The sequence below is a fragment of the Diaphorina citri genome, unplaced genomic scaffold, assembly GCF_000475195.1.
Source record: "Diaphorina citri unplaced genomic scaffold, Diaci psyllid genome assembly version 1.1 scaffold3141, whole genome shotgun sequence".
In the NCBI taxonomy this organism is placed as follows: Eukaryota; Metazoa; Arthropoda; class Insecta; order Hemiptera; family Psyllidae; genus Diaphorina; species Diaphorina citri.
In genome coordinates, this window is record NW_007380552.1 from 1,115 (window position 1) to 16,943 (window position 15,829).

Sequence of the window (15,829 nt, forward strand, 5' to 3'; positions counted from 1 at the left end):
TCTGCCGATCCGCCGGGGCCACAGAGTATACAGGAGGACGATCAAAGTAAGGCAGGTCTCGCGATATGGAAGGATAGGAGGGGGTGGGGGGAGGGACATCGTATACACCAGGGGAGGGGTAGGGGGACATGGGGTTGGAATAGACATAGGGTTCCTTAGGACTCTGTACAGGGCTGACTATTTGCAGATGAGGACTGTTTTGGTTACTAGGAGGTTCGCGTGGACTACAACTACTAGACTTATCAGATCCAGCACGAGGGAAGGTATCCTGATAGAATCCTACCTTGATAGGCGCTACACTAGAGGGGGAATGATGGTAGGGTTGCTGCTGAGGGGAGACATAAGGTTCATCCAGACTAGGACGAGGGGAGTTGAGAGGGTCTGTAGGATCCTGACTGAATGAAGAGCGTTCAGACATACTACTGCCTGTACTTAACTTCCTCTGGCGTGGTGGAGGTGCTACGCGTTCCTCATCCAGTCCTAATGATCTGCCTGGTGTAGGAGGAGGCAGGTCTGATATCTCATCCATTGTATCCTCACTTCTCATCTCCGGGGAGTCACGGAATTCATTAGACAGAGGAGTCAAGGGATTACCAAAGTCTGTTTTCCGTTTCACCGTAGACAGTGGCATCTTGGGTGCTCCAAATGCTTTGAACCAAGCATTGAAATTCGGTTTCGTGTCCTTGGGGGCGGCAGGTTTGTCTGCTGGTTCTGATTTCTTCACCACGACACTGGGACTCCCAGGGGACACCACATCCTCCACTGGTTTCTTATCCACCAAACGCTTTGAACCAAGCATTGAAATTCGGTTTCGTGTCCTTGGAGGCGGCAGGTTTGTCTGCTGGTTCTGATTTCTTCACCACGACACTGGGACTCCCAGGGGACACCACATCCTCCACTGGTTTCTTATCCTCTTCCACCTTCTCCTTCACCTCCACCTTCTCCACTCTCTCCTCTCCCTTCTCTTCCTCTCTACTCAAACTCACCTCCTCTCTCTTCTCTTCCTCTTTCTCCTGTTCATTCTCTTCCTCCACTGCATCGCCTTTGGCTTCCTCCTTCCCCTTCTCCTACTTTCTCTACTCTCTCCTCTCCCTTCTCTTCCTCTCTACTCACACTCACCTCCTCTCTCTTCTCTTCCTCTTTCTCCTGTTCATTCTCTTCCTCCACTGCATCGCCTTTGGCTTCCTCCTTCCCCTTCTCCGTCTCCTTACTGGTCTGACTAGAATCTTCATCCACATCACTAAAGCTATGCTGCTTCGGTCCTATACCGAACCCTATCACATCACTAGTCAGTACTGTACCTAGACTCAGCTGGGGGGTGGTTACAAGTTCTTCTTTCTCTTCCAGCAGTTGGTTCTCCTTCTCTCTTAGCTTACTCAGAGGCAGTAGCGTAGGTACGGCAGAATCCTCAGTGGCGGCTTTATTAAGGCTGGTGTTGGATAGGAGGTTACCTTTGCTCTTGCCTGGCTATTAATTTCAGTGTTTATTTATTTTTAGGGTCTGGCTGGGGGACCTTAAACAGGGAGTAGACCAGCTTAGTCTGGCTGGGGGACGTTAGACCAGCTTACTCTGGTTGGGGGACATTAAACAGGGAGTATACCAGTCTGAATTTCCCTTGCTAAAGAAATAGCAAAGGTTGAGTGCGAAGGGCGTCCGCTCGTAAAATTTGTAGCCAAAACCAATTGTCAGCCCAAAGCAATCACCCTAATTGGGGCTGATTGAGGGCTGACGAAAAACGCCGACCTCGTCTGTATATGGGAAAAGGCGAATTAAAAGAAGGAGAGGAGATGGAATCGACCAACCATCCAAAATGTTCAAGTTCCATTTTATTTGCCTACATTGTTTACCCCTCTAATTAATCAGGGTGTTGATCTACTCTAATTGTACTCTGTGTTACCCAAAGTAGTTAAAATATATGAGACCTTGGTTAGACTGCGGGATTAAAGGGACTTTTCAGTCCTATCCCAGTAGGATAAAACAAGGTATATTCTATTCTATTCTACCCACCTCGTTCTCTATTCTCTATCCTCCTCTGTCTCTCCCGCGCCGCCTTGTGCTTTCTCCACTCCTCTTCCAGCCTCTCTAAAATAATGACAAACGCTACGACATTTTCCTGCACGAGGAGTAAAAAGTAAAAAGTCAGCAGTGGAGAATGTCGTTCGTGAAATAAGGCCCTTGTATCCATCGTTTGGGGTAGATTCCACGAACAACCGCTCCCCACCTCCACCCCTGAAGTGCTTTATGAAATGGGCCCCTAGTCAGGTCCCTATATATGGTCTTCTTGATTATGAAGAATATGTAAGAGCCAGGATCTTTAACGTCAAAAAACCCCTGGTTTGAAAGAATACTATATGTAAGAACCGGGATATCTAACGTCACAAAAACCCTAGTTGGGAAGAATAATATGTAAGATTTGGGATCTCTAACGTCACGAAAAAATCCTGGTTTGGAAAAATCGGCTGGTTTACTCTTAGCATCTGCTCCAGAGATGTGGACAGGAGGTTATGATATATATGTATATCAATTACGATGAGACGAGTACCCACCTAATTAGCTATCGATAAAGGTGTATTTACAAAGTTAATTTACGTAGGTAGGTATACTCTTGACGTAAATAATCAAGTACTACTTACTAAATAGATAGGTGGTGTGTAACATGACGTATGTAGGTCGCAGGATATTAAGGATCTGAATCATAGAGGTCTCAAGAAGCACACTGTATTGAGAGCGCTCAAAATCTGGAGCCTGTTCCAAGAACGACTTCGAACCCCTAAATTCCATTTTCGATGGTCAGTTTTTACGCGCAGAAAATAATGACAAACGCTACGACATTTTCCTGCTCGAGGAGTAAAAAGTAAAAAGTCAGCAGTGGAGAATGTCGTTCGTGGAATAAGGCCCTTGTATCCATCATTTGGGGTGGATTCCACGAACAACCGCTCCCCACCTCCACCCCTGAAGTGCTTTATGGAATGGGCCCCTAGTCAGGTCCCTATATGGAGTATATGATGGTCTTCTACTTTCCTTAACCTATAGGAAGAAAAGTGATGTATTTTTCTGTCAATCTTGACTGATCAATGGGACTGCTATTGACTGAACCAGTGCCTTTTTGTTTAACCTGCCCACAATGTGGTAGTTGAGTACACCGGCCTAATGCAGTACTGCACATAGGTACTTGTACCGGTATATTCAATTGATACAGTGTTTACATTTATAGAGGAAGCACATGTGCATCTCAAAGTAAAGTCGAATATAATAATTGTACGGGGTGTGACGAAAGTACGCGTGGGCGTTCGTCTCTAAGGTACAAGAAAGTAAAAAAAGAAGAAGAATGAGAGCTGGGATCTCTAACGTCACAAAAACCCTCTATTTTGGAAGAATATGTATGAGCTTGGATCTCTAAAGGTGTGTCCACACATAGTCGCCCGGCCGTCGATTGATGTCGACTGAACCATCCACACTGCTAGTTAATCTAGACACCTATAGGTAAATAATTAAAATTAAAACTAATATAGCTCGCTATACTGTAGTAATAGAAAGTAAAAATTATATACCTACATATTACCTTTAAATTTAATTTATAAAACTAATCGCCTACCTATCTAAGTATTTACATAAAAGAAAAAGAAGCTAAAATTATGTCCTACGCACTATAGAAATGTGGCAAAATCAGGGGGTTGAATGTTAGAGATTGCCTTGCGAAATAATTTCGTCCTTTGATAGCAATTTTTGTATTTTTTACAAGACCAAAAACCCAATGAAGACTCTTTTGATTGACCCTAATTTATACTAAAATCCCTTAAATATACAATAATAAAATTCTATTATTCTACTTTGGTATGAATTCTAATAAAATTTTATACCAATTCATACCTAATAGAATTCATACCAAAGTCGAAATTCTATTAGAATTCATACCAAAGTCATACCTAACACCAAAGTTTACTAGAGGTACCTGCTAACGTTTCTCGAGGATCGAGGATACCTATTACTGCTTCTCCACATTACTGCGAGCTCTCAGCCCCTCAGAGCTCAGAGATTGTTCTGACCTTCGTAATCAGCACATACCTCAGTTCTCAAGAAGACAATAACTCCAAACAATAAAATTCTACCAGGTATAACGTGGTACCTCGTAAACGTTTTGAACTGCTCCTACATAGTGACATATGTACAGGTATACGTATATAGGTATCTACTTACCTAGCTCTGATTATTTTCTTCCCGAAATAAAAGAGAGAAGGAGGACAGGATAGGAAAAAGCCAGCTGTTCCAAGAACGAAACTTACCTGATTAGGATAAACTTCGTCCTGGGCGAGACCCAGAAAAAGAACCAAGTAGAGGTATGATATGAGCACATTGCATACACAGTAGAGATAGCAGGCGTTCATAAGTTTTGAACCCTTATCCTTATTCCTCTAGCATCAGTGCAGTATTGGAAAATCTAATTTGATACCTGCGCTAAGCCCTGTTTTCTCGCTTTTCCCGAGTTCAAGATTTACCGGTATTTTTTTAATCGATTTATCTCGGGATCTAGAAGTCGTAGAAGAAAAAGAAAAATTCCGTTGTTCCTCATTTTTCCTGCTCTTTGACTTCGAAACATCACCCAAGTAAGCGCAACTGTTCTAATATGTATAGGTAGATAAGTTTCACGTGTTTCATTAACCTACATTATCTACCTACATAATACCTATTATGCTCATACCTATAATGTAATATTTTTCGTAGTTGGGCCTACCTCGGAAAACGTTACCTTGATATTTACCTACTTCAATTTTACCTACTTCAATGGGCTATTTTTTAATGATATCTATGTAGGTAGGTACCTACCTAAGTAGGTATAAAACTACCTACCTACCTTTTTTTAACGTTTTTCTCCGCCATTGCGCAGATATGTTAACCCAGTGCTGATTACTATCCTCGCCTCGATTGCGTCATTCGGACATTTATCTTCTATCCGCTGTTTTGCTGGCATGTAATAAAATGTAATTTGAACTCTCCTAGCCGATTTCACCAAACTTCAATCAAGCCTTAATTGAGTCATTAAGCACTGATGGGGAATTAAAGTTGAAAATTGCATTTCACCAACCTCCGTTAAGACATTTCTCCCATCAATTCACCCTAATAAGGAAAAATTATGTAACTACCTATCCGCCATTATTCTTCTCCTGCTTTGCTGGCATATGCCAATGGGTAGGTTAGAGTGAAATTTAGTCCGGAATTTACAAACATCTGTTTCAATATTACGAAGATTTGTGGCTTTATTGCGTCAGATTAGAGTTCGACTTCACCTTTCTCGTCTGTAGGAATTTGGATAGAGTAGAAATTTACCTAGAAATTAAATTTAAGTAAATATAGGTAGGTTTATGAATTTACTGTAATTACTAATTACCTAGAAATAAGAACGAATCATATTGATTCTTAGTTATATAATAACAATAATAGTGCTTATTTATACTGCTCGCATAGGACTGAAAAGTCCCTTTACTCCAGCAGTAGGCTACTACTATTATTGTGCAGTTGCGCTACCAACCAAGCTAACCTGCTGCATATAATACGTATAGGTATGCAGTTTGTAGACTCCGTAGGAAATTTACATTGACGGTTTCAATTTTCGAACCCTGTAAAGCCGTGAATAATTCGTAATTGTCATGGCGGTGAACATGAACATGGAACTCAAATGTGCACGGCATTATTTCATCACGGAGAAATACCACGTAAACCACGTTGTTAGTTTTTGCTAGAGAAGTTTTTGCCAAGAGGTCGATTTGTTTGCCGGCATTCGCGTTCCAACTACCCGGCCGTCTAGAAGTTCGCGGAGTTTTGACGAAGTAAATTTATTGTTGGTCTTTGCCAAGAGGTCGATTTGTTTGCCGGCATTCGCGTTCCAACTACCCGGCCGTCTAGAAGTTCGCGGAGTTTTGACGAAGTAAATTTTACATCCTACTTTCGCGGCCTAAAAGATTTTCTTTTTAGAACTTTAGGATAATCTATACTTTCCGTGATTTCCCCTACCAACTTTCTATACTTTCCGTGATTTTCCCTACCAACAAAAAGTGAAGTAGTATTAATTTTTCATGTAACCTAATTTTTCATACAAGCTTTAGGATAAATTCGCGTTAACAATTGATTTTATGTTTTTTAGTAGGTATAAAAGAATAAAGTGTAGTGATTTTTTTCTCCTATTTCGCGAATTGAAGTGTAACTGAAAAAATATTGACAATTTATAACTAGTTTATACAGTAAATTTATAACTTATCTCCTTTATACAAATTATATCTACCTAGAATCTAACCTTTCCGTGATTTTTTTCCCGGAAAATTCGCACCAGTCAAACTCGCATCTTCTAGATCGCCGGGACCTTAGAAACTTTGTAGACAAGGGCAAACTTATACCTAATAATAATAATAATAGTGCTTATAATAATAAGACTGAAAAGTCCCTTTACTCCAGCAGTAGGCTACTACTATTATTGTGGTCAAATCCTCAAATTTTAGTGAGGATAAAATTCCATACCTCGGCTGGAATTGAACCCACGCCCTCCTGTTTACCAGGCGAGCGCCTTGACTTTTTAGCAATTTTTTTTAGACCAAAAGGAACCATAAATCGAGTGATAATCATTACTTTTTAATACTTCGAAAATAAGGGCCAGTCTAAGGTACATATGTAGGTACATGTAGGTACATAGGTACAATGCCTATCACCTACCGCACAGATAACATCTTACCAATTTCTCTCAATTTTACTTTCTATTATTGTTACTCGGACGCTACACAACGCGCTACACAACGCTACACAACAAGTTATATTGTATTGTAAACAAAAATTATAAACAATAAAAATAAAGGTTTATCAAAAATTGAAATTGAAATCCAGGTTTCCCACTTAGATAGGTTCGAGTGTAAGAGGTAGGTTAGGTAATTTTTACCTCTCGCACAACTTTCAATATGGTGCCAACCGTATACCCGTCCGATAATTTGGCCAGAGTAGAGCAGTTGAACTGTCGCGATACGCTGGGGTATGAAAACAGGAGCTCGGTCCAAATGTAGGACAGGGAGGCATAGTCTGGCCTCGGAATGTAGATCATCTTCTGATAGGTTTGAGCGAGAGACTTCTGATCACACTCCCACGGACATGTGGAGATCCCGATGAGCATAATCTGGATCAGACCAATTGTAACAATTATTATTACAAATAAAGTATATATCTTATAATCTGGATCAGAGAAATCGGAAGATGTGATTTGACGCGAACGTGAGAGTTTTTCATCCTACACTGGCAGTTTTGGGTCTGGAGATTTTGGTAAATACCTACATTATTCAGACCGGAATTGACCTGGATCGAACCTACTCTCTCTCTCTCTCTCTCTCTCTCTCTCTCTCCCTACCTCACCTCCCTCCCCCCCCTCTCTCTCTCTTTTAGAGATTTTCATAGAGGGAGCCATACCTACTAAGGTCTAATCTCCCGAAGGCGAAGAGAGAAGGAGGACAGGATAGGAGAAAGCCAGCCGTTCCGAGAACGAACCTTATCTGTTTAGGATAAAGTTTGCCCCGGGCGGGAATCAAACTCTCGACCTAACGCTTACAAGGCAGGCGCACTCATACCCTACGAGCTAACTAAGCTGGCAGGTATAATAATAATAATAGTGCTTATTTATACTGCTCGCATAGGACTGAAAAGTCCCTTTACTCCAGCAGTAGGCTACTACTATTACTGTGGTCAAATTCTCAAATTATATTGAGGATAAAATTCCATACCTCGGCTGGGATTGAACCCACGCCCTCCTGTTTACCAGGCGAGCGCCTTCACCACTACACCACCGAGGCAGGCTGTATTGCCATTTTTCCTGATTTCTCCACCATTGTTGTGGAGTCATGGCTCAGGATACGGTGTGTCCTGTACGCTCAACCTGATGAAAACCTTCCCGATCTTCTATCATGTAGAGCAGTGTCCACACATAGTCGACTCAGTCGATCGATGTCGACTGAAACCGTACACTGCCTCGACAACATTGATTCACCTCGTCGGCATCGAGTATGTGTGGACACACCTTTAGTGAATAGTCACTCATCCCACCGATCCGATTTCTGTCCACAGCCGTGTTGTATCTGTACATGCTGAAGAAGTTACATTACGAGGAAAATAATGCCACCGTCCTCTATTTCTGTCCACAGCCGTGTTGTATCTGTACATGCTGAAGAAGTTACATTACGAGGAAAATAATGCCACCGTCCTCTATCATTCCTGGGCAGGACTCTGCTATTTCTTTCCAATATTTGGCGGTATCATTGCGGACACCTTCCTGGGGAAATTCAAGTAAGTCGAAACGGCATTTTGGTTTTCACCTGAACAGAATTCGGTTCCTGTAAAGCTTGGTCTCTTCGATTTTGGGACGGTAAGATCTCCGTTGTTACAGTGTTCTTTATCAAAACCTCTTGAAAAAAAGCTTGGTTCAGTCAGCCTGTAGTTTGTTTGGAAGGTTGGGCGGGGTCGCTTTCAGCCCGGAAAATACCTATCCAGATTTAAATTAATTTAATTTAAGCGCTTGATTGTGGGGTCAATTTTCGCCCGGAAAGAACCTTATCCCGGAAAGAACCTCGTATACACCTACATATGTAAGTATAAAAAACAAATTGCCCCTTATCTCCTGAGTGTTATCGAATGCCTATTGATATTCCCCTATGAATCACCCGGGTTTCCTGGTGACACAAATCGTTGTAATCAAAGCTCTCCAGAACTGAAATAGGAGGAAATGACGAAGTCGTGATAAGTAGGTAAGTAGGTAGGTAGGTATAGGTCTATACATAGGTACTATAACTACCTGGAATCGAGAAAATAATCAATGAAGATCTGCAGGTTATAGGTACCTACCTACGTATCTGTAATTTTTGATATATCTGAATGTTATGTTAGGTAGGTAAATCATTCAGGAATTTCGATAGGTAGGTATTTGACTATTTGATGAAGGAAATGGTCTCTTTCGACGAATACCTATCTCTAAGCTAAATATAAACGGAGTCGGTATAAAATATACCTGTGACACATGATTCCTTTAATTATATTATGATTAGAATATACGTATAATAAATATTAGGTATACTGTCAGCACAATGCATAGTCATTGTGTAGAAAGGGTACCTGTACAGACCTATCTACCTACATGTCTGTCTATCTACTACATACATAACTTTTTACATGTACGTCATAGGAGCCAGGATCTCTAACGTCAAAAAACCCCTGGTTTGGAAGAATACTATATTTTACAGCCGGGATCTCTAACGTCACAAAAACTCTAGTTGGGAAGAATAATATGTAAGATTTGGGATCTCTAACGTCACGAAAAAATCCTGGTTTGGAAAAATGAGGGATCTCTAACGTCGGTGCACAAAGCTGGGGTCCCCCCACCTAGATGAGTGGGGTCCCCCTCTCCGAGGGGGTGTGGGGGTAGGATATGCCTAATAGGGCAGCTCGCTAATCTATGTTCCTAACTATCTTCAACTTTCTGTCCGCAGCGAGCTGAGTTTATTCGGCCTCCTCCTAATCGCCATAGAGGGCACAAAGGTGGGGTCCCCCAACCTAAATGAGTGGGGTCCCTCTCTCCGAGGGGGTGTGGGGGTAGGATATGCCTAATAGGGCAGCTCGCTAATCTATGTTCCTAACCATCTTCAACTTTCTGTCCGCAGCGAGCTGAGTTTATTCGGCCTCCTCCTAATCGCCATAGGGACGGGCGGTATCAAGCCATGCGTCTCGTCCTTCGGGGGTGACCAATTCGTCTTACCCCAGCAGAAAGATCAGCTGGACAAATTCTTCTCGTTCTTCTACTTCGCCATCAATGCGGGATCTCTCATTTCGACGTTCATAACTCCGATCTTCCGCGAAGATCTGAAATGTTTTGGCGAAGACTCGTGCTTTCCGGCGGCATTCGGAGTGCCCGCCGCTCTCATGCTGGTGTCCATAGGTTCGTATCTCGTAAGGGGTATCAATTCATAGGTATATTTCATTAGGAAGGTAGGTATATCCATGTCAGGGCTGTATCAAGGATTTTGTCGAGGATGCTCCAAATTTTCGGAGCCTGACCCTTCCATAAGTAGTGTAGGTACGGTGCTTTATTCAGACTGCCAAGATATGTAGGACAGATAGTTCCTATAATTTAACAGTTTACCAGCGGCAATAGCACATTGAATACACCAGTTCCTCATAGACCACTAAATTTGAGGAACGTTGGGGTGAAGCGGCATTCGGAGTGCCCGCCGCTCTCATGCTGGTGTCCATAGGTTCGTATCTCATAAGGGGTATCAAATCATAGGTATATTTCATTAGGAAGGTAGGTATATCCATAAGTCAGGGCCGTATGCAGGATTTCGTCGAGGATGCTCCAAATTTTCGGAGCCTGACCCTTCCATAAGTGAGTGTACGGTGCTTTATTCAGACTGCCAAGATATGTAGGACAGATAGTCCCTATAATTTAACAGTTTACCAGCGGCAACAGCACATTGAATACACCAGTTCCTCATAGACCACTAAATTTGAGGAACGTTGGGGTGACCAATCCGGATGAGTGACCCATTGACCATCTGGCTATTACGTGCTGCTGACTTTTTCCGGCCACACTAAGGTTGGATGAGGTTAATGTTAGGGAAGCGGAATGTACAGATAAAGCTTTTATCCTGACTCGTGCTACCAACCTCAGTGGTGTAGTGGTTAGCGCGGTGGACTCTGGATCTGGAGGTTGGTGGTTCGAGTCCAAGTCAAGTCATAAAATTTAGCGTAGTGTATTAAGCGGGGAACGACATTTGAGAGAAGCAATTATGCTTAACACAATTAAAATTCCTTATCCTGACTCCTGCTGAGCTACTTAAAGGCTTTATATTAATAAAATATCACTGGGTTATGGGTACTTTTCATTCGTTTTAATCACAAACTTGTTTCCATGTCTCCCACAGTTGTGTTCGTAATTACCTATGCTAAGTGGGCGAGGGGGTATTTTTGTTTGTGTTTTACCTTCTAATGGCCAGCCGGGACCACAATCTAAGGTTAATTATTGGATTGGGCAATCTCATTGGCTAAAAAGTTTGAAATCAACAAATCAGACGGCTTCACCCCAAGAGTTAAGATTGTGTGTCCCCGGCCATAATTACAACGTACTCCACAGAGAACTATTTCGTGGGTTTTGGAAATTTTGATATCTATGTACGTATAAAATTTGTGGGTGATATCGGAGTACCTATAAGTTTAGTCTAATAATACTTATCTTCCCCTATGTGCCAGATTAGGTGAAAAGTTTCTATTGTTATGATTAGTAGCTATTTATCACTAATGTGTTTGGATATCCTAGGCCCATTTTTTCACTATGTACTCGTTTTATTATATTTTAACGGGGGTTTTAGTGAAGGAGATTTTACTCTCCTTTCGGGGAGTTGTTATTCTTACCTTAAAAGTCACCCAAGATAAGATACCTACCACTTCTCGTCAAATTCTGAATCTAGCCATCCAAATTATCACAAAAACCTGTAGGATTCACTTACTGCTCGTATTATTAGTTAGTATTGGTACTCGTATTATTAAGCCGGTCACTGACGATGAGTTTAATTTTATCACATCACCGGTCATCTCATGAAATAAAACTCATCGTGAGTGGCGGGCTTTTCAAATGGTCACCGGTCCCTAAAATAAGCTTACTTACTGCTCGTATTATTAGTTAGTATCGGTACTCGTATTATTAAGCCGGTCACTGACGATGAGTTTTATTTTATCACATCACCGGTCATCTCATGAAATAAAACTCATCGTGAGTGGCGGGCTTTTCAAATGGTCACCGGTCCCTAAAATAAGCTCCAAATGCACCAGAGGCGTAAGGGTTGATGTAACCTTTAGCATCTGAAAGCGTCACATGCTAAAATAAAAAGCAAAAGAACCAACCACTTGTTCCTCTTTTCTCCTTAGGGTTCCAAGTGGACAGCGCAAGCGGATCGGATGAGAGGCGACCTAACCGGTACCTCCTTCGCCATCAAGGCTGACCAGATGCAGGTCATTAACCCCTTCCTAATCCTGGCCATGATCCCGCTGTTCCAATATTTCGTGTACCCCTTCATCGCCCGCTGTGGCATCAGCACCCCGCTGAGAAAGCTGACTACGGGCGGGCTACTGGCTGCCCTGGCGTTTGTCATTTCTGCCCTGGTAGAGTTCCAGATCAGGGTGAGTGTGAAGGCCCGTCATCTAATATCGTATTCGATTATGTGAAACAAAACACAGAACCAATGATATTGTAAGATTTCGCTTTGTGGAGCTAGTGTTTCAAAGCGGAATCTGATTGGTTCGGCCCAAAAAAAGTCACATAATCGAATGCGATACTACTCTCTGGAGTCTGGATAGATGCTTCGCGTCGTACAAAACCTTCTCTTCTCCGAGAGGTTTGATAGAGAGAACTGCAACTACTGAGGTCTCATCGTCCCGAAATTAAAGATAGAATGTGGACAAGTTAGGAGACAGCCAGCAGTCTCGAGAACGAACATTACCTGTTTGGTATAAAGTTCGCCCCGAGTAGAAATCAAACCCGCGACCTAGCGCATACAAGGCAGGTGCGCTCTGTCCAATTTTACGTCAGAACTCAGAACTTAAACAGACCTTTTCATTCCGCAGGCCACTGACAAGCAAGTAACGCTGCGAGTCTACAACACCTTGGACTGTGGATTCACGTTCAACTCGCCCGCACAGAATGGGACTCTAGAACCGATGGGTCTGGTGATGTTTGATACGATAGTGGAGGGGGTACAAGATGTCCCTATTGAATTCATCCCTGACGCTTCCTGCAGCGTAGTGAAAGAGAAGTTCCAGGCTAAAGCGGTCAGAGTGGCAGGACAGGTGAGTTCTAGAAGGCCTGACTTATCTGATTTTGCATTTATAGTTCGTCAGATTCTTTCTAAAACTTTAGATCGTCAAACGGTATGCCTGATTTTCAGAAAATTTGAAAGTCTTCTTCTATCTTCTTTTTCTCAGTAAATTTTGAGCCTCATTGTATCTTTGGCGGTTTCATTGAAGCCCTTTACTGAGCTCAATCACCCACTAGTTCTAAATGTCTTTGACAACTTCGAAAAGTTTATGGAATGTTAAACTCTTTCAACGCTGCGCTGGAGAATCGGATGTTAAATTGGGTCCAAACATAGTCGACCGGCCGTCAATCGACGAAGTGAATCTATGTTGTCGAGGCAGTGTGGACAGTTCTCATGTGTCGACTATGTGTGGACACACCTTTAGGTTCGGGTGTTGTACTTATACGTTTTATTTTGTGTTCCAGGGCACTGCCTACTATTTGAGCAACAATACCGAGGGAATTGGACAACTAACCAGGATAGGGGACTTCGATAACATTACAACCCCTGAAAAGGAACCCACCAAAATCAGATTCCTGTATAATTCAGACTTACAGGGGAAAAACGTCTCGACCAATTAATTCTCGGGTTTAATAACTCGGGATTTAGATGATGAAACGACGAACCTTATCGGTTTCGGGTAAAATCCGCCCCGGGCGGGAATCGAACGCGCATCTAGCGCTTACAAACTACAAAGCAGTTGCGCTACCAACCAAGCTAACCTGCTACATATAATACGTATAGGTATGCAGTTTGTAGACTCCGTAGGAAATTTACATTGACGGTTTCAATTTTCGAACCCTGTAAAGCCGTGAAAAAAACGTCTCCCTAGAATCTAGTCTGGGTTATCAACAAACCGTGGTGTTCCCGGCGGATCAATTATATACTGACTACATTACTGGATATCCCACGGGAATGTAAGTTTACCATTAATCCTAGGCCCATTTTTCCACCATGTATTCGTTTTATTATATTCTAACGGGGTTTTTAGTGAAGAAGATATTACTTTTCCTTCGGGGACAAGCTAACCGTCTCTTTACTTTTTAAACTCACCCAACCCTGAGTGGGCCGGCAAAAAGCCATCAAAGCGGAATCTTCTCAGATGACCATCCGGATACCAACCATGCGCAGCTTTGCTTAATACCAGGCTAACTTTCTTTTTTTATTGCTGTATTTCTAGATACAAGTTTACCTTTGGCTCGGTTGCTCTGGCTCAAGATGTAGCTCTGAAACGTGGTGGTGTCTACGTTCTCAATATTCATTGCTCATCATCTCAACAATGCGTAAGTTATTGAATTTAAAACAGAGTTACAGGGGGTTCTTATGGGGTAATTACTCCATTTGAGGGGGGAGGAACACTTTGTTTTTTTTCGAGTTTAACCTCACTGTGTAACTGCTAATATTACTTTCCATTACCCTTACGTATAGGGAACCTATACAAGGTAATGAGAAAGTATTGCAATCGGTCCAATTTTTTTTTTTTTTTTAGTGGCGGGGGTTTTATCTCTATTCGGCGTCAAGTTACCCGTCTACTAACATTAACCTCACCTAGCCTGTGAGGGACCGAGAAAATCCAAGATTGCTGTTGGTCACCCGTCCGGATACCAACCACGCGTAACGTTTCCTAACTTCAATGATCGGAACTAGTGCATTCCACATTCCAAGGGCTGCTTTTCCATGTTGATTAACAATGCCTAATTTCCTTCAGTGATCTATTGAGAACCAGTGCATTATACTGGCTAATTTTCCATGTATTAAAAATTCCTACAGGAGTCCAAAGTACTTGAAGTGGCACCCGGCTTGGTTCACATGTTGTGGCTATTACCCCAGTACATCATCATAACTGCGGCGGAAATTATGTTCTCCATCACCGGATTCGAATTTGCCTTCACACAGGTGAGTAAGTTGTAAAGGTGGGGACGATTTTGGTCGACTATGGTCGATGTATCATCTTCTAGAACCCATATAAATTAGGTAAAGGTGTGCCTACACAAAAGTCGACCGACATGAAACCCATATAAAGTAGTTAAGATCAAAGGATTTTCGCGGAGAGGAAAAACTACTTATTGTGGACGTCTTTTAGGTTTTAGGTGATGTAGAACGACCACAGTGTAGACGCTGCTAAACGTCGCGTCATTTAGCAGGTACTTGTAGGTACATATTAATTCATTTATCAATTCATTTCAGGCTCCGGTCAGTATGAAGTCAGTCTTGTCAGCATGCTGGTTGCTTACCGTAGCTTTCGGAAATCTCATAGTGGTTATTGTGGCGGAGGCCAAATTCTTTGAAAATCAGGTAAGATTTTCAACGAATAGAATATACCTTGTTTATCCTGCCAGAATGAGACTAAAAAGTCCCTTCACCCCAGCAGTCTAAACAATCTCTCGTGTATTTTATAGGTTTAACAGCATCTGAATTATGAAAAAAAAAAAAAGCCTTGTAAGCGCTAGGTTAGGGGTTTGATTCCTGCCCGGGGCGAACATAATCTGATAGGGCTCGTTCTCGGAGAAGCTGGTTTTCTCCTATCCTGGAGGCCTGGAGCTCTTCCACCCGACCACTGATTTGTCTTTCGTTTTTTCCAGGCATACGAGTTTCTCCTATTTGCGAGTCTAATGGTGCTAGACATGGGGGTGTTTATGTTCCTAGCCATGAGTTATCAGTACGTCACACACCACGACATTGAAGAGGATGAGGATGACAAAGTGCCTCACCAATCCTCGGCAACATTGGGCAGTACGGTAGCAGAAGACTGAAGAGGCTGCGTAAAAAAAAGTGTACATAGTTATACATTAGGGATGTTTAGTGCAGTGCAATAGTCCTAAACATGGACGCGGCACACAAGGGATCAAGAAGAGACCGCCTTAACATAGCAACCTTCGTGGCCTAGTGGGTTGCACTTGGCTTGCAAGGCGAAGTTCACGGGTTCGATTCCTGGAAAGGTCGAAGTTTTTCGGCTTGAAGTTCGG

The 15,829-nt window shown here is 42.4% G+C and overlaps 2 protein-coding genes across 2 annotated transcripts in view; one reads left to right on the top strand and one right to left on the bottom strand.

Annotated features, from left to right (window-relative positions):
* The window catches only part of LOC113471852 (pollen-specific leucine-rich repeat extensin-like protein 1), a gene marked incomplete at its 3' end in the record, with an annotated part of 8,860 nt that extends 750 nt beyond the window's left edge, over positions 1 to 8,110 (bottom strand). The window contains exons 1-6 of the mRNA XM_026831304.1: positions 8,045 to 8,110; positions 6,923 to 7,153; positions 4,284 to 4,412; positions 1,212 to 1,467; positions 776 to 1,033; positions 6 to 639 (exon numbers count right to left, since the gene is read on the bottom strand). Of these exons, the coding sequence (XP_026687105.1) occupies positions 6 to 639; positions 776 to 1,033; positions 1,212 to 1,467; positions 4,284 to 4,412; positions 6,923 to 7,153; positions 8,045 to 8,110 (1,574 nt within the window). The remainder of the gene's footprint in view (positions 1 to 5; positions 640 to 775; positions 1,034 to 1,211; positions 1,468 to 4,283; positions 4,413 to 6,922; positions 7,154 to 8,044) is intronic.
* Positions 8,098 to 15,671, top strand: LOC103520035 (peptide transporter family 1-like). Its single transcript, XM_026831305.1, has 10 exons — positions 8,098 to 8,310; positions 9,633 to 9,981; positions 11,938 to 12,189; positions 12,634 to 12,855; positions 13,289 to 13,423; positions 13,680 to 13,780; positions 14,044 to 14,146; positions 14,634 to 14,759; positions 15,051 to 15,158; positions 15,446 to 15,671. The coding sequence occupies exons 1-10, from the start codon at positions 8,186 to 8,188 to the stop codon at positions 15,614 to 15,616; spliced, it is 1,692 nt and encodes a 563-aa protein (XP_026687106.1). The 5' UTR covers positions 8,098 to 8,185; the 3' UTR covers positions 15,617 to 15,671.
* The last annotated feature ends 158 nt before the right edge of the window (positions 15,672 to 15,829 follow it).